This window comes from Enoplosus armatus, chromosome 20 (assembly GCF_043641665.1).
Source record: "Enoplosus armatus isolate fEnoArm2 chromosome 20, fEnoArm2.hap1, whole genome shotgun sequence".
Lineage (NCBI taxonomy): Eukaryota > Metazoa > Chordata > Actinopteri > Centrarchiformes > Enoplosidae > Enoplosus > Enoplosus armatus.
This window is the reverse complement of record NC_092199.1, coordinates 17,274,355-17,292,862: the sequence shown is the minus strand read 5'-3', so window position 1 is coordinate 17,292,862 and position 18,508 is coordinate 17,274,355. Positions and strand designations below refer to the sequence as shown.

Sequence of the window (18,508 nt, the reverse complement as noted above, 5' to 3'; positions counted from 1 at the left end):
GAATGTGAGGAAGATGTGGAACATTTTGATGTTTGAATGGAGTTTCTAGCTGAAAGTATGAATGAGTAGTTAACAGTTGAAAAACCTTGAAGATTTTGAGATTTTGAAATTTTTCTCCATTCATTTCAATACAAAAAATTTCCTGGAAAACCTTGAATATTTAAAAAGTATGAAAGTTATGAATGAGAAAAGTAATAGCCGGAATGTCCAAATTGAGCTGAATATTTTGACTTTTGAATGAAGTTTCTTCATTGAAAAATGTGGAAGGAGAAGAGAACCAAAAAACGCTGCGGAATAATAATAATACTATTTAATGATAATAATACTATTTCTATTACTTCTATTTTTGTAGAAGAACATATGTTGTGAATCAACAAAGCCATGAAAGCCAGATATAAAACATTTAGGAAACTCCAAAAACTTTCTCAAGATGCTTCGATCCAGTATAAAAGGGCGCAGGCAATAGTAAGGAGAACAATAAGAACACAAAAACACACATTTTTGAGGCAATATTGTAGCAGTAATACAGCTGTCAGATGTCTGGGGCATTATCAGACGTTTTAGGAAACAGCTGGTAACCACTTACTGGGTCAACCGAAGGGGGCCAGGGAGGGAAATGAGCAGGTGGATATTTTGTCCAAACAAATGCTCAGAATTAAGCATGTAGACAAGTGCTATTAACAAAGCTGAAGCTAAGACATTCATTTGGACATGTGCACAATCAGTATGGCAGGAGTATTGGGATGATAATGAAACTGGAAGACATCTCTATAATATACAAAGACATGTCTGTGCTGGGAGGACGTTGGGCTGGAAATGAAGGGAAGAAAATGCCATCACTCATCTGAGAATAGGTCATACAGGTCTCAACCATGTATTATATAAAGTAGGCAAACACCCAACTGGAAACTGCACACCCTGCGGGCAACCAGAAACAGTTGAACATGTACTACTTCATTGTAGAGAATACACTATCAAGAGGAATCACCTTCTTGAGTTGCTAAGGAAGGCAAAACAACTGGACTTGTCATTTTGGAAAACAGCAGGCTGATTTGCAATGACATTATGAAGTTTTTCAATGTTTAGTTAAAAGACTCTGGAGGGTTTCTTTTGTTTTGTTTTCTGCATCATCTCTCGTTCCACACTCCAGTCCAATTGGTGGCGGTAATGCACCTTTAAGCTGGTTTGCCAACCGCCAATAAACTCTGAAGAAGAAGAAGAAGAAGAAGAAGAAGAAGAAGAAGAAGAAGTTTGGAGATAGGTCTGGCAATGCGAGACTACATCCGGAGTGGCCGGAGACAATTGGTCAGTCCCAGCAAAGGCAGGTGAGTTTACATAGGCAGTTACTTTACCGTCAAAGTAAACCCATAAATAGCCATTACTAGCCGGCTCAGTGAGCGTTTTCGTATATTTGTAGTCTCTCTGTTCAAGACAAAACCGTCTGTTTACGTTCTGTTGATGTTGGTGATGGCAAGTGGCAAGACACACAGCCAGTGAGGTAAGTCAAGTTAATAAGCTAACTACTGCTAAGCTACACCGGGGTTCCTAACTTGGTTAGCTTGCTAAGTTAGCTAGCTTAGCTAACATTCTTGTTTTGTCCTACAAACCAAACTTTGAATTTGGTAATACAGTGTTTCTCAAAATAAATATGCAGCAGAATATCATGTTTATGCTTTTACATAAGCCACTGGCGATTCTTCTGTTCGGCAGTGAACCCCATTAGCTTAAAAAACAGCGCTGTAATCAGTGGAACTAGGCTAGTAATTACGCCATATAGGCTGTGGACCAACCTGTATCCCAACAATCCTCTCTCTATTGAGACACACAGTTGTGGGCGTTATAGGCACAACCTGCCTATTAAAAAGTATTGTATCCTTCATTGGACTTTATTGTTGTCTTAGTTTTTAGATTTTTTCTGATAGCCATAAGCGGAAATAAAATACATCAACCTCAAAGTGAAAGCAAATCATTACACATCAATATAAATGAAATATAGTCAGTTATCTGAAGGATCTGACGGCTCCTTTTTACGACAAAAACCTTCCTACTGACATTCTGAGGGAGCTACAGTATATTGGAACTGTTGTGTGGGTGCTTCACCACACTAAGCTTTGTGGCAGAGAGGCAGATTTATGAAAGTGCTCCTTGGTGATGCTGCAAATGGTGAAGCTGATGGATCTAATGTCCTGTACTGTGAGATATATATGAGCCTGTCAAAAATGTTCATTCATTTTTGATTCCACTCTTCTAACTGATTTTTTCCCTGCTACAACTGTGTTTGTGTGCTCTCTCAGCTCCAGTTGCACTTGCCTGTCCAGCTAGATTAATCAAGTCAAAGTGTGATGCCAGTCCCAGCTGTGGCAGAGCCTGTGGTTGATCACCAGAAACAGTTTCAGGCTGCAGTGGATGTCATCCACAAGCTTCCCAAAAATGGTATTTAGCCTTTTGCATCCATCACATTATCTCTCACACCATGTAGGGTTGAACTGAGTAACTCAGAAGCCTCGGGACAGTTGACCTGTTAGTGCAGCTGTGATTCATGCTGTGCTCTCTTGTACACAGTGTGTGTAAAACTAAGCTTCATATGAAAACTGGGTGGCTTAGTGTAGCCAAATGTATCAGCCGCCATATTGTAAGACCTTAAAACTATGTATTATCTCCTGAATATTTTGTCTTCTAAAGAAACAGGACTGAATGCAATGTCACCTCATATTATTATTGCTGTTACATGCATGTCAAACGGCAGTTTTCATACACATTTTATTGAAAAAAAACTACCTCTGAGGTTGACAGTGTGTCTTGCATACATCCTCTAGTGATCTTCGGTTTCCCTTTGTCCAGACGAATAAGCAGACAATTAAACAAACCTGATAAATGTCTGTGTTATCTTGCAGGTTCCTACCGGCCGTCCTATGAGGTGATGCTGCGTTTCTACAGTCTGTACAAGCAGGCAGTGTGTGGACCCTGTAGAGTGCCTCGACCTGGCTTCTGGGACCCAGTGGGTCGCTACAAATGGTCTGTATGTGTGTGTTCACTTGTGTACATAATTGTGATCAGAGTCAGGTTAGTTTTCAGTGGCATATACTCCAGCTATTCAGTTGCTCTGATAAGTGGTCTTCTTTCTTCTACCACCGGAATACCATGCAGTTTATACTGTACATCGTATTTCCATTCGTTTTTTTTATGTAGTGGTTTTTTATTTATTTGGCCCGTTACAGCACAAGTTTGCTAAATTTTTGCATGGAGTTTGGTGTGATGTTCTCTCAAGAACAGCAGGGGATCAGTGTCTTACTTAAGGAAATCTTGGAAAGGATTGTCACTAATATGTCCTGTCAGGTCAGTTCAGTTCACTTCTAACAGATTACGAGGGTGCAATCACATCCTTAAGGCGCATGCTTCTTCTAGCAAACATTTCTTTGTCTGTATTTGTATACATTTCTGTAGAGAATACTGCATATGACTGATACAACATACTACAATTCTGATATATTGAATTGGAGTGAATTTAACTGGCAATTTTTTATTGAACTTTCTCAGTATTGAAAATAGTGCTGAAATTATTAGTCCATTGACAGACAATGAATATATATATATATATATACTGTATATTATGAAGAAATGCCAACCATTCTGGTCCAGCTCGTCAAATATGATTATTTGCTATATATCTCTGTTTTATATCATTGTAAATTGAATACATTTGAGTGTAGGAATTTTGAACTGTTGGTCTAACAATACAAGAGAGTTAAAGATGTCACCTTGGGTTCTGAGGAAGGACATTTTTCACTATTTTATAGACTAAATTAAATGAATAATCAACAGACTAAGGTAAAATCATTAGTACTCCTTAATTTAGAATGTGTAATGCTTGTGTTATGTATGAATTTATACCCACAATTAATAATGTCATCCTGAAAAGAACCATACATTTTGGAAGATTTTCTGTCCACCACAACCTACGTTACCACATGTGCTGTCTTGTTAATGCTCTTTACCTTTTATTTTCAGGTAGTCCTATCAGTGTATATTAGAATATTGGTTTTCACTCTAAAATTCATGACATTACAAGTAATCTTTAAAGTTTTAAACTCTATGCTAAAACGTACAGGTTACCAATGTAGGGACTGGTTGTATTTACTCAGACAGGAATGTAGCAAGTTCTTATCGGGATGTCATGAATGCATAGATGACAGTTTCCATGTTATTTGCAGATAAAAAAAGATACGGTGCGAAGGTGCAGGAAGTAAGATTGGACAAAAGACATCACATGACATGCAGAAATGTGATCAATGGAATAGTCTGGACCTCAGATAGTAGCTTCTGATTTATGAGTTTAACTAAAGAAAGTTTTGTGATTGCCAGTTTTGAACATCTATAAGGCAGGATCGTAGTTTGCTCAATTGCGACTCAAAAGAGAAATCAAATGTTTAGGACGGCATTCATTCATTCTCTTCATATTGCTGAATTTGAATTAAACTAGTCTCATTTTAGTGACGTTGCAAAAGTTGGAAGAATTCACATGGCATAGCAGAGTAGCACAGTACAGTTGTAGTGCACATGCGCCGACCGTGCATGCAGCCTGTTACAGTCGCTCCTGTTTGTTTTCTTCTTTTTCTTACTTTTTCTCCTTTATTTCTTTATTTAACTCAGAATTTTTTTTAAGTACTGACTTTTGAAGTTGGGCCCTCTTCAAACATGCTGGTGGAGAGAGTTCTGGTACTTTTTTTCACTCTGGAATTACTTTCATTCAAACATCGGACAGTCGCGCAGCAACTTCTGGGCCGCTTTGTTTACTCCAGAGATCAGCTGATCGCTCTGAAGCCGGCCGGCTTGGAGACCAGATCGTCGGAGATCCCCGCTGAAATCTGGAGAAAAACATGCAGAGGATGCAGAGGGGGAACGAAGCAACGAGGGAAGAGAGTTGGGTCGAGACAGCAGAGGCTTATGGAAAAAAGGAGATAGAAGCCGTGTCTCCCCTCTCTCAGCAACATGAGATCGCTGGCAAACAAGATGGACGAGCTGACGGCGCTGGCCAGGAGTCAGAGGGAGTACCGGGAGTGTAGTTTAATGTGCTTTACGGAGACATGGCTGCACCAGGACATTCCCGAAGACAACGTCTCCATCGACGGCTTTCAGACTGTCCGGGCCGAAAGGGATTGCACCGGGAGCGGTAAGCGTAAAGGAGGGGGGCTTGCCATTCTCGTTAACAACCGGTGCTGCAATCCTTCCCACATCACCATCAAGGATCGTGTCTGTTGCCCGGACATTGAACTGTTGGCTGTTGGACTCAGGCCGTATTATTTGCCCAGGGAATTCTCACATGCCATTGTTGTGACTGTTTACATCCCCCCCTCTGCCAACCGGCATGTGACGTCATTCACTCCGCCATAGCCCATTTACAGACTCAACACCCAAATGCACTCATTGCTATTTCGGGTGACTTCAACCACTTCACCATGGCTAGGACACTTCCCACCTTCACACAGTATGTGAGCTGTCCCACTAGAGAGGAGAGGACCCTGGACTTGCTGTATGCTAACGTTAAGGATGCATACAGCTCCTCTCCCCTCCCCCCTCTGGGTAGGTCAGACCACAACCTAGTGCACCTCAACCCCTGTTATGTGCCTCTAGTCAAGAGCCAGCCTGCAACCACGAGGACATTGAGGAGATGGTCAGAGGACGCTTATGAGACACTTCAGGGATGTTTTGAGGTGACAGACTGGCAGGCGCTCTGTGAGCCGCATGGAGAGGACATTGATGGGCTCACAGAGTGCATCACGGATTACATCAACTTCTGTGTGGACTCCACTGTCCCAGCAAGGACTGTCCATTGTTATTCTAACAACAAGCCATGGGTGACAAAGGACATCAAGGCCATACTAAACAAAAAGAAGAGGGCATTCAGAGCTGGCAACAGAGACGAGGTGAGAACGACCCAGGGGGAACTGAAGGTAAAGATCAGGGAGGCCAAGGAGAAGTATAGGAGGAAGCTGGAGTGGAAACTCCAGCAGAACAACACCAGAGAGGTCTGGAGTGGAATGAGGACCATCACGGGTTACAGGCCGACTAACAAAAGAGGAGCTGAAGGCAGTGTGGACCGGGCCAACGAACTGAATCTGTTTTTCAACAGATTTGACTCTGTGGGCCCTGCTCACCCCCCCATGACTCTTCTACTGTCTGCCTCCAACCTTCACCTGTTCCACTCCCCCCTCCCCCTCCTGCTCCTCACAGCCCCCCACCCCCCTGCGAAAGCTTTCCTCACACCCCGTTCCCCAGTCCCCAGGCTGACGGCACTCTTCAACCTGACGACTCCATCCCTCCCCCACCGATCACCTCTACGTTGTGCTTCACTGCTGACCATGTTAGGAGACAACTGATGAGAATCCACTCCAGCAAGGCTCCAGGCCCTGATGGTGTCAGCCCCAGGGTGCTTAAAGCCTGTGCCTCCCAGCTATGTGGAGTACTTCACCATGTCTTCAACAATGAGCCTGAGTCTTCAGAGGATCCCCGTGCTGTGGAAGACGTCCTGCCTCGTTCCTGTGCCGAAGACACCGCGTCCCAGTGGCCCCAAGGACTACAGACCCATGGCACTGACCTCCCACATCATGAAGACCCTGGAGAGACTCGTCCTGGAGCAGCTCCGGCCCTTGGTCAAGCCACACTTGGACCTCCTTCAGTTCGCCTACCAGCCCTGACTTGGAGTTGAGGATGCCATCATCTACCTGCTCAACCGCGTCTACGCCCACCTGGATAAGCCGGCGAGCACTGTGAGAGTCATGTCTTTTGACTTCTCCAGTGCGTTCAACACCATCTGTCCAGCTTCTCTACTGGGTGAGAAGCTGGCGGAGATGCAGGTGGATGCCCCTCTTGTGTCCGGGATTGTCAACTACCTGACTGGCAGACCACAGTATTTGCGCTTACAACACTGTGTGTCAGACAGAGTGGTCAGCAACACCGGGGCCCCGCAGGGGACTGTCCTCTCTCCCTTCCTCTTCACCATCTACACCACGGACTTCAGCTACTGCACTAAGACCTGCCATCTTCAAAAGTTTTCTAACGACTCAGCAATAGTTGGATGTATCAGCAAGGGTGATGAGGAGGAGTACAGGGCTGCTGTGGACAACTTTGTCACATGGTGCGAGCAGAACCACCTGCAGCTCAACGTGACAAAGACAAAGGAACTGACTGTTGATCTGAGGAGGACCAAGGCGCCGATGACCCCTGTTTCCATCCAGGGTGTCAGTGTGGACATTGTAGAGGATTACAAGTACCTGGGAGTTCACATAGACAATAAACTGGACTGGGTAAAGAACACTAATGCCCTCTACAGGAAGGGCCAGAGCCGTCTCTATTTTCTGAGGCGGCTGAGGTCCTTCAACATCTGCCGGACTATGCTGAGGATGTTCTATGAGTCTGTGGTGGCCAGTGCTATCCTCTATGCTGTTGCATGCTGGGGCAGCAGGCTGAGGGTGGCGGACTCCAACAGACTAAATAATTTATAAACTAAATAGACTGATCCGCAAGGCCAGTGACGTTGTGGGGGTGGAGGTGGACTCTCTGACGGTGGTGTCAGAGAGGAGGATGCTGTCTAAGCTGCGGGGCATCTTGGACAATGTTTCACATCCTCTCCATGATGTACTGGTCGGACACAAGAGCACCTTCAGTGGGAGACTAATTCCTCCCAAATGTACAACAGAGCGACACAGGAAATCATTCCTGCCTGTGGCCATCAGATTGTTCAACTCCTCCCTCTGAGTGTCACTGACACTCAGGAAGAGACTGGAAATCTGGATCTACTTCACCTGTTCATATACTACCTCACTATTTATTCTTAAATGTTTAAGTGCAATACATATATAGTCACACACTTCAGTGCAATACATTCATACATATATATATATATATATATATATATATATATATATATACACACATACATATACATTGTTGTTGTATATTTTTTACTTCATTGTTCACTTAAATACTGTAAATGTGTATATTTTTTATTTTCTATTTCTTATTTTTATATTTTGTACATACTTTTAGCTCTAAATTATGCTACTTTTTACTCTTGAATGGGAGCACCGGTACTGTACAATTTCCCCCCCAGGGATCAATAAAGTATTTCTGATTACACTATACATTATTAAAGGTATTGTCGTTCAATCAGATGATGTGCAATGTTTTTTTGTTTTTGACTGATTGTTCTTATGTATGTGTTAGGGATGCCTGGAGCCACCTGGGTGAGATGAGTAGTGAGAGTGCCATGGCAGCATACTTGGACGAGATGAAGAAAGTAGCACAGGAGGTACATGATATTTCAAAGTAACATTATAAGTTCTTGTAATATTTCTGGCATGATTGCATCTGCACACTGCAGATGGAAAAAAAAATGTCCCCAGTAAATGAATAAAACATTTTGATGTGAAGAGCATCAGCTCAAATGAATGCTTACACCTTGACTGAGTGTCAGGGCACATCAAACCCACATTTGTCCATCGGGCGTTGTTTAGCCATTAACACTACAGTGTATAGGTCATGTTCCTACTCGTTTCTTAGCTCTCAGATCAGTTCACAGTAACATCATTGTGAATATGAAGTGAGGCATTTAAAAAAGTCTCTATTCAGATGAACACCGGAACTTGTGATCAATAAAGGTTTCCACTGACTCTGCAGGTCATTGACACCATGCCCATGAATGAGAAGACGGCCTCGCTCTTCCACTACTTCGAGCCTCTCTACCTGGTGATTGATGACATGCCACAGCCTCCAGAGTCACTGCTCACACTCAGAGAAGGTCAGTGACCCTAAGGGTCAGCCTCTAACCAGCACTAACCAAGCAGCTGGAGGGCTGCATTGAGATCTGCTGGGAGATTAGTATTAGGGGCAGGGCAGCTCTGCTAATACAGGATAGAACCCTATTGAGTTTGTGCCGGTTTCTTTTTATTATTATTATTATTATTATTATTATTATTATTATTATTATTAGTCATTGTCTACCTTGGCTCAAAGTGCTGGAATGTGCTAAAACCATGAAACTTCTAACTGGAAATGATACGCAAGTGCTTCTAATTATAAAGCAGCAGCCTCCAATGTAAGAAGAGCAGTAAAGGAGGCAAAAAGGGACAACGGGAAAAAAGTGGAACTACAATTCCAGGAGGGCAATCCCAGAAGCATGTGGCAAGGTCTTAGAACTATGACAGATTACTAGCAAGTGAGCTAAACAACTCTTATAGGATGGGTGGGTGCACCTTTCACACCCATCACCCTTTCTGAGTATGATGTGAACACCAAGAAAGCAGCAGGACCAGACAGTATCAGTGGGCCGGTCCTCAAACTATGTGCTGACCAACCAGCGCCAGTGTTCACAATGATATTCAACCTGTCCCTGGCTCTGTCTGTCATACCCACGTGCCACCATCATTCATCAAGAAAAGAAGACCAGCCTGCCTGAAGGACTACCGCCCAGTGGCACTTACCTCTGTTGTGATGAAATGCTTTGAATGGCTGGTCAAGGATTACATCTGCTATTCACTACCCAGCACACTGGACCCACGACAGTTTGCCTACCGCCCCCACCGATCAACGGAACCTGGACAAGAAAGGGAGCTATGTGAGATTGCTGTTAATTGACTACAATTCAGTGTTTAACACCATAGTTCCCTCCAGGCTCGTCACAAAGCTCAAGGATCTGGGATTAAACACCTCACTGTGCATGTGGATCCTTGACTTCCTGGTGGGCAAAACACAGGCTCAATTCAATTTTTATTTATATAGCGACAAATCTCAACAAAAGTAATTTGGTGACACTTATAGAGCAGGTGTAGACCGCACTCTTTATAATTGTATTTACAGAGACGCAACAGTTCCCACCCAGGTGGTGAAACAACAACAATGAAAAGACCGACGTGAAACATCACTGCCTGGTATGGAAACAGCACCAGACAGGATTGATTTAGGAATACAGGTATATACAAACTATGATGGCGAGACAGTAAAATGTTTTAAAAACGGTCTGAGAAGTTCAAAATCAGTTTTTTTGTTGTTTTTTTTGATTTTTTTTAAAAAAGATTTTTTTTTTTTACGTCTTTGCCTTTTATTATATTGTGACAACTGAAGATGGACAGGAAAGGTAGGGGGAGAGAGAGGGCTCTACCAGGTGAGCTACCAGGGCACCCCAGTTCAATTGGGGGCTGAATTTTACCATCCATAAGTGAATGTAAGTGTAATTACATTTACATTTTGACTGGTAGACTACCCTGTATAGCTAAACACCTATTAACCAGTGTTTCTCTGCTGTCAAGTGTGTTGACAGTCTGCAGTTTCCCGTGTTGGACCTGTGGTGACTTTTTGATCATGATTCTCACAATGTGAATGCACCTAAGAAACTTTATCCATTACTGTAGGTCTTAAAGGCAGTGAGCATGCTGACAGGCCAGCAGAGATGAAGGATGAGGATAAGGAGGAGGGTGGCCCTAAAGAAGATTCTCCTGGCCCGGGGGGTATAGATCAAGATCAGGGCTTCAACTTGTCTGGGGTTATAGACCTCACTCATGGTATGTAATGGAAGGAGCTTGACCGTTCACACCTTTCTTCCTGTCTAGAACACACAGAAAGTTAGAGCCGAAATAAAGATGTCTCCTTTACTTCAGTGCCACATAGTCGACTAGGAAGTGTGTATATATACGTGTGTGTGTGTGTGTGCATATGTGTGTGTATATATATATATATATATAGATATAGTGCTTAACAAATTTATTAGACCACCTGTCATAAAAGCGAGAAAACACAGATATTTTAGAAGTCTGTCAAAAACTTGTTTCAAACTAAAAATTGTGTTGTTATTTATTAGGCACATATCAAACTGGAACAACTAAATAGTCCTTATTCACATATATTAACTAAAAATCATAATATTTTGTATGACCTCCTTTGGCCCTGATAACAGCTTGCATTCTTGTTGGCATTGTTTTTATGTACTTTTTGACAGTCTCTTTTGTTATTGAGTTCCAAATAGTTTCTAGCTGTTCCCAGAGACTTGCTTTGGATGAAACTTTTGTGCGATCTATTTTTGAATTCAATAAATCCCAGATCTGTTCAATAGGATTCAAGTCTGGACTTTGACTTGGCCAGTCCATCAGTTCCAGTACTCCAGATTCCTTTTTCTTGGTCAAGTAGTCTCTGCACAGCTTTGCAGTATGCTTGGGGTCATTGTCTTCTTGGTATATGAACCCACGACCAATCAGGTTCAATCCAGAAGGGATTCCATGATGCACCAAGATGTTGTGGTAGACAGTCTTGTTCATGATACCGTCGTTTTTAACTAATTTGCCCATGCCACAAATGGAACCCCATACCATAATGGAATCTCCACCGTGTTTCACTGTGGGTGCAATGCATCTAGCATCAAAACGTTCTCCAGCTTTTCTGCGGACATAAACACGACGATGCTGACCGAAGAGTTCAAACTTGGACTCGTCTGTCCAGACTACCTTCTTCCAGTCATCTACAGTCCAGTGTTTGTGCGCCCTGGCAAATTTTAGGCGTTTTTGGATGTTTGCAGGCCTCAATGGCTTCTTAGCAGCTATTCTTCCCTTTAAGCCTTGTTCCTTCAGTCGTCTGTTTATGGTCATTCTGGAGACATTCTCAGATTTTAATCTAGAAGCATTAATCTCTGCCTGAAGATCAGCAGTGGTCTTCCTTCTGTCTCTAGTGCTTAAAATCTTGAGGGGCCTGACATCTGCTTCAGTTAGCTTTCGTTTTCGGCCTCTTCCTTAACGCATTTTGTAAGTACCAGTCTCTGCAATAGAGTCCAAGGCATACTTGACCACACTGTGAGAACACTTTATGTCTTGCCCTATTTGTCTCAAAGACCATCCAGCATCATGAAGTGCTTTAATTCGGACTCTTTCTTTCTCGGTGAGTTTCCTACGCTTCACCATTTTGAACAGGAGTGAGGAATTTCAAACTGAATTCACGTTTTTATACCCAAATTTGAGCCAGCACACTGGAATTCTCTGAGAAGTCAGAAATTAATCAAGAATAAAATACAACCACTAAAACAAAATTTTCTGTTCAGGAATGCAACAGTAAATTTGAAAATTCATGGATAACAACAATAATTATATTTTAGCATTAAAGATATCATTTTGATTAAAGAGCTTGCACATACTGGTGGATTAACCATTACAGAAACATAAAAAACTATTTTGGTAATCAGCAATACTGTTAATTTAGGGCAGCGGTGGCAAACACCTTACACTGGGTGGTGGTCTAATAAATTTGTTAAGCACTGTATGTGTGTATGTATATATATCGATATGTTGTACGAAGTGGGCTAAATGTTCACTTGTAAGTGTGAGATGTCACTAGCACTTTTATTAAAACAGACTGTGATCAAAATATACAGCTGCACAATTTATCAACATCAATCAATGAGGGATGGTTACAATGGGGTAATGTCCAGGGAGTTAGTGCGCAAGCAATGGATGAACCCACAAGCGATAGCCTTGAGGGCTGCGCCTATACTCATAGAATCTGAATAGAGTTATGGTATGTAAGTAACGTTCGCACCTATTGATTTTGAAAGAGCAACGGCCAGTGGGGAATCTCAACACTCTACCAACTAATAGTCTAACTCAGTACCTCATTCACTCAGTAAGTTACGGACAGACTTTCGCGTCTTTAGGGCTGACCCCCTGCTTTGCTGTAGTCCAGCCAACAACATTGTAATAGGACATACAGTTAGCAAGTGGGCCTAATTGTAATAGATGTTTTTTGTTATAGCAATTGACCTAGCCTAGTTATTGTAAAACTCGAATCAGATTTGTGGTTTCATGACACATGATTTTGTTATTATGTATAGCCTGTTACATTACAAATATTATAATTATTTGAAAACTGATTTTATGGAAGCACTTTTCTAAAACCAAAGGCACTAGTCTCGAACCACTAAATTGTGGGAATAGGATTTTATAACACTTCATTTAAATTACTTATTACATGTTAATGTAATATATAATAAAAATAGATTTTGTTTTGATATGACTTAGATTTTTCATTTTTATTGTGAATTGTGTATTTAAGATGCAATCTAGCCTTTATATACATTTTAATACAGTATATTTATCAGAATGCATGCATCAATATTTTGAGTAAAAAGAAAAATAATGTGCCTTGGAAATTTCATCTTCTTAAGTTTGAAAACCACTGCTCTAGAGCACACACTCTCTTTGTACTCAGCGGGAGGGACTATTCTCGATGCAGGATTTATATCAGACTAGTGTCGCATAGCCAGCCCTATCGGATCTCTTTATCTAAGCCCATCCATCTATCTATCCATTCATTCATTAAAGTCTCCTTCTGCTTGTCATCATTTAAGGGGCAATTGCACAAATAATGGAGAGATATGATGGGTGAATGTGTGAATTGACACACAGTGTGCCAATACATTGTACAGTACAATACAGTACTCCATGCACTTAGAAGCAAAGTGAGAGTAGGAAGATTTTTTTTATCACAAATGTTGGGGTTGGAGGGTTACAGTAAGTTTAATTCTGAGAAAACATTAGGTTTGTTTATAGCCTGCCATGCTGTTATTCTATATGTGCTGTTCTGTGTACATTTGTACAGCAAAAAATGTTTTAAGGAGGCACTGGGAATGATTAGAATGAAACAGTTTGTCTGTTTGAGCCTGTGCATTGTATCATAGTTACAATTCCTACAATCATCCCTGTTACTGTCCACTAATATTTATTTATTTTTCAAACACTGATATGAAGACTGTTTCTAATCTTTCTATAAATGTGTATACAACATGCTTGTTGTGCCTCTGCAGACTCTGGTGTATCTGAGGGTTTGGTGTTGACCAGCGACTCAGAGAGCGAGATTTTCTGTGACTCTGTGGATTCATTGGAGAAACTCGGCAACATCATGGTATGACTTGCTCACATCCTGCAATAGGTGGATGCAAATGAACCTTACTGCAGAGTATTAGATATAGTACATCTAACTATTCCAGTGAGCAGGAACATGGAATGAAATCAAAAGTCAATGGAGTTTCATGATATGCAAATTTCAAAGATTGATTTCCGTTCACAGATTCCAGTTGTTGAGTCCAATGGTTTTCACAACAGCCATGTGTCCTTGGAGTCATCTCCAATTCAGAGCCGTCAGCTGGAAGGAAGTCTAGAGGTCAGACAGGTCGGAGCAGGTCAAGGTGGAGAGGGGGCAGAGGATGGAAAGGGTCATGGTCCCATCAGAAGGAGTCGAGACACTGGGCGGGAAAGTTCCTACCACAACTGGAGAGAACGTAAGCTGCTGCAATATGAAACCCGAGTGTTCAGTATGAAATGCATTAAGAAGGCGTGCAATTATATGAATAGGTGCGAGGTCCTGCTCATACACCCACACGAGTCAATCACTAGCACACCACAGTCAATCTCAGCTGTCAATCATGACGTTTCACCCCTTTTTTATAGCATCAAATAACAAATTAAAACCAAACTTTCAGAAAAAATGTGATAAGAATTACCTCAATGACAGAAACCATCTTTGGGAAAACTGTATTTGATGTGTACAAGGTGGCATGGTGGCGCAGTGGTTAGCACTGTTGCATGGGAGGTAGAGCAGGGTACAGCAGGTTGGGGGTTCATCGGTGTGTGAATGTGTGAGTGAATGGATGAAGTGCTTTTTTTAGTTTGCCCCATGCCCCCTCCACTAACATGGAGGGGGTGGGCTTATGACCTGTACTGCAGCCAACCACCAGGGGGCGATTGAGAGATTTTGGCTTCACTTTTGGGGAGCTGTCTTGTCGTCCATCTTTATATACAGTCTGGTCTGGACAGGCATGGATGTAAACTGCACGACTGGTTGGCGGAGGCATTCAACGCAGGGCAGTAATTCTAGTTTTTTCACTTCATGCATGACAAGTCAAGTCTAACTTCAAGCAGTGCTTCACCTCACTCTCTTGTTACCATGACTGTATGTATTGTTTGTCTGACTAATAATCAATGGTCTGCAGGTGGTGTTCCTCAGGGTAGTCCGAGGCGGGGGGGCCCAGGCAGTGGTGGAGGGGCCGGACGAAGAGGAGGGGACGGTTCAGAGGGTGGGGCTGAGAGGCTGCATGATACCCAGCTACAGCAGCAGATTGTCCTGGCCCTGCGGAGGCTCAGAGAGGACATGAGGAGTGTGATGGAAAGGCTGGAGGTGGTGGAGAGCCTCGCTGCCACACATGTAAGGACATGTATGACAGCAAAAGTGTTGGATTCTTACAGAGAAAAAACAATTTGATGTTTAAGATTAATGTAGACGGTCAATTTAGATTTTGGCCTTATTAAAATGTGGTCATAGAATTTGAAACTAATGGATTTTATCTCTCTGTCAGTTCATTTTATTTGTTACATGCAAGAAGCACAAACCTTAACGTCAATGTCGTTATTCTACTTGAAGTTGAAGCAAAAATCTACGAAACTGAAACTGAACTGAACGGGCTAAGTAATTGTTACATTTGAATTGAACAGCTGCTCACTCTAGTTTTTTATCAAACGTTACTTAAACAGGAGGAAATGGTGCATTTTTGGGGACTATTTTCAGCAGCGGATGAATCCACATTTGTTGCTCTTGTGAGTATTTGGGGCAGCAGGACGGTTAATATGAGATTGATACAAAACTGCAGTGTGTGTGTTCATGGTAATTAAGGAACATGTCACCCAGTGACACAGGGAAGCTGCCTGATGTGTTTTAACAGTTTTTGGACAACAACACAGCTTAATGGCACCGAGGAATACAATGTATCAGGCTTTGGATACACACACAGTACTTGTTAGTAGATACATTCGTTGTTGGTTTGGCACATGGGATTTGTTGGCAAGAAGAAAAATGTAAATTTATGAGCTAACTTACTTTTTAGCCTGCCATCAGTGCTCTGAAGCTCACTGCTATTCTCTGTGTGACAGACCCAGAGTTCAGAGTGGAGACCGTGCCTGCAGTGTGCAGCTGCAGCCTCACAACAACAGGTAAGAGAGAAACAGCATCTCAGCTCATGTCTCCCAGATATTCTGAAAAGTAGCCAAAGCAAAATGTCTTTTTGTTCTGCAGTCTGTCACTACACTGTTGGCTTTGTTCCTGAACGTACTAAACTGAAGATAATGTCTGTCTGCCGAATGTGAGCGTGAAAGTTAAAGTTAGCTCGTGGTTTGGGGTTACACCCACACTGTACACTACCTGCTCAGCAACAAACAGCAGACAGACACAGTTAGACCGAAACAGAGCTAAAAGGAGAATGAATATTTCATCTTAGCCCGACTTTCATCACGTTGCCACAAGCACGACAAATGTATGAGAATGTTGCTCTGTGTCTGCTGGAGGTGTGAATAGGCAACTGTTTGCTAACACATTAGCCAACAACTTTAGAAGGTGATAGTATGTCAGTGTTCAGTTTACAGCCTGTTAGGTGTATATACAAGGCCAAAATAGGGGTCCCTTAAGAAAAAGGTTGGCAGCCACTGTGTTGGAGCACACAAGTAGCATACGTACTAACAATCAAAAGAACGCTGTGGCTGTGAATTAACTCATTCAAACACAAGCTCTTTTTTGGCTCTTATTATTCTTAAAAAGCTGTACGAGCTGCTGGATATATATTTGACTCAACTTCTGATGTGCCTGTGTAATATTGATCTTGATGGGAGCTATTAGTACAGTGTGCGGATCCTTCGTGTGATTTTTGCCTTCAGTTTGGTTTTTTGATCCAGCACCTGTGTTTTTTGGATGTACGTACCCTACTCCCTGTTTGTCTAAGAAAAACAGTTCACAGTTCTTTAGTCACTCTGTCTACGAGTACAAACTTTCAGACTTTGGTGCCCCTCTGTGGTCATATCAAAACAGCCACCGGCAGAGAATCGGTGCACTCTGCTTTAATTATCTGGTTATGGCTATAGTAGCTACTGTTGTCAGATGTGTGATGTTAAGGTTTTTACAGTATAACGGTCTGCCCTCTGTTTTAACTTGGCTGTTTGAGTGTTGTGATGGCTACGGGCCATATAACGAGATGTTTGATTTTTAAATTTTTTTCTCAGGAGAGGTGGTGGCTGTTCGATGCGTCAGGTCAGACCATCCTCCTCTTCATGTTGTGGCCGTTTGTTGCGCAGGGTCTGGTCTACCTGCTGAGGAAAGCCCAGAGGAGACGTCGCATATCTTCATGAAGTGAAGCTGGCGGAGACATTCAACTGTTCGTCTACAGTGATCCACCGGCACAAAAAGTTTAATTTCTACAGCAGAGAGGATTGAATCATATGTTAATTCACGGGAGGGCTTCATCCCTCATTGTGTGCACTTAGAGGAGGGAGAGTTGTGGACTTGGTTGTCTACTTGGAGAGAAATGGATCCAGAAATCCTCTTACTCACAACAGCAAATAAAATCTTTATTTGAATTACTCAAGTGGATTAATCCGATGGCTTCTGTTGGGCAGCAGGAAGCAGATACTGAACATTATATTGTCTTTACCAAACCTGGATTATATGCTTATACGGATCATGAGAAGCCTGAATGAAAAGACTTGGATTATATTATTAGATTATCCAAGTTAGTGAGACATAAGGTACATCAACCATATGGATTTTGCTACCATAAGCTCACTGTCTTTTGTAATATATATCAGTGTCAAACTGAAAAACGGCACAATGCAGCCAAAGTATCTGCTCTTCTGGAAGAAGTCAATCTACAGATGTCTTGATAATAAAGTATGTTGTAATAATGTCACAGTCCCTTTTGAAACCCACTGCCAACACTGAAATGGAGAGGAACAGCTCTGGCTATTGGCTGAGATGACTCGGTGACTACACTTGTCACTTCATTGTAATCTTTCAGATCTCATTCTTGACCTCCGAGTGTTTGATCTTTTCAGTGCTCTGGTGCTCCATCTCTTCGACTGCTTATGTGCTAACTGTACACCAATTACATCTAGAATACAATTTATGATCACAGTGTCACTAATTATGTATATCTCATTTTGTCGATCCAATATCAACGTTAACAATCTGATTGTTTTGTTACATCTGGAGTTTATTGTGACTCCAGGTGTAAGCAGATGATAGTACACTGAAATGACAAGTGTAATTGAGACCATAGTCACTAAATGATGGAGGAACTGTTTTCAGAACTACCTTGTAATGAACATGTATAATACTAAAGCATGAACTCAAATTAAAAATCTATATTGAATAGATGGTTGTGTTGTGTCAAGTCTCAGTGGTAAATATCAAAACTTTTAGAATAAGACCTCTAGTTTCACAGTGACAGTCGATAATGCTGTTGATGGTGGTGTGTGTTTTTCCCATTTGTATTTTCTCACTATGCCGAGCTGTGTGTTGATCCTGAGAGTGCTTTGGCAGTGTTTGCATATGCATATATACATACATATATGCATATATGTATATGTACGCTTCAAAAATGATGAACGTGGTGTTCATTAGTGAAGATTATCTTGCTGAACAAAACGTGTAAGTATCA

The 18,508-nt window shown here is 42.0% G+C and overlaps 1 protein-coding gene across 1 annotated transcript; it reads left to right on the top strand.

Annotated features, from left to right (window-relative positions):
- Positions 1 to 1,430: 1,430 nt before the first annotated feature.
- Positions 1,431 to 18,222, top strand: acbd4 (acyl-CoA binding domain containing 4). Its single transcript, XM_070927146.1, has 11 exons — positions 1,431 to 1,498; positions 2,295 to 2,433; positions 2,895 to 3,015; positions 8,224 to 8,308; positions 8,677 to 8,797; positions 10,407 to 10,556; positions 13,838 to 13,935; positions 14,101 to 14,311; positions 15,023 to 15,234; positions 15,963 to 16,016; positions 17,076 to 18,222. Exons 2-11 carry the CDS (start codon positions 2,343 to 2,345, stop codon positions 17,199 to 17,201), a joined length of 1,269 nt encoding a protein of 422 aa, XP_070783247.1. The 5' UTR covers positions 1,431 to 1,498; positions 2,295 to 2,342; the 3' UTR covers positions 17,202 to 18,222.
- Positions 18,223 to 18,508: the final 286 nt, after the last annotated feature.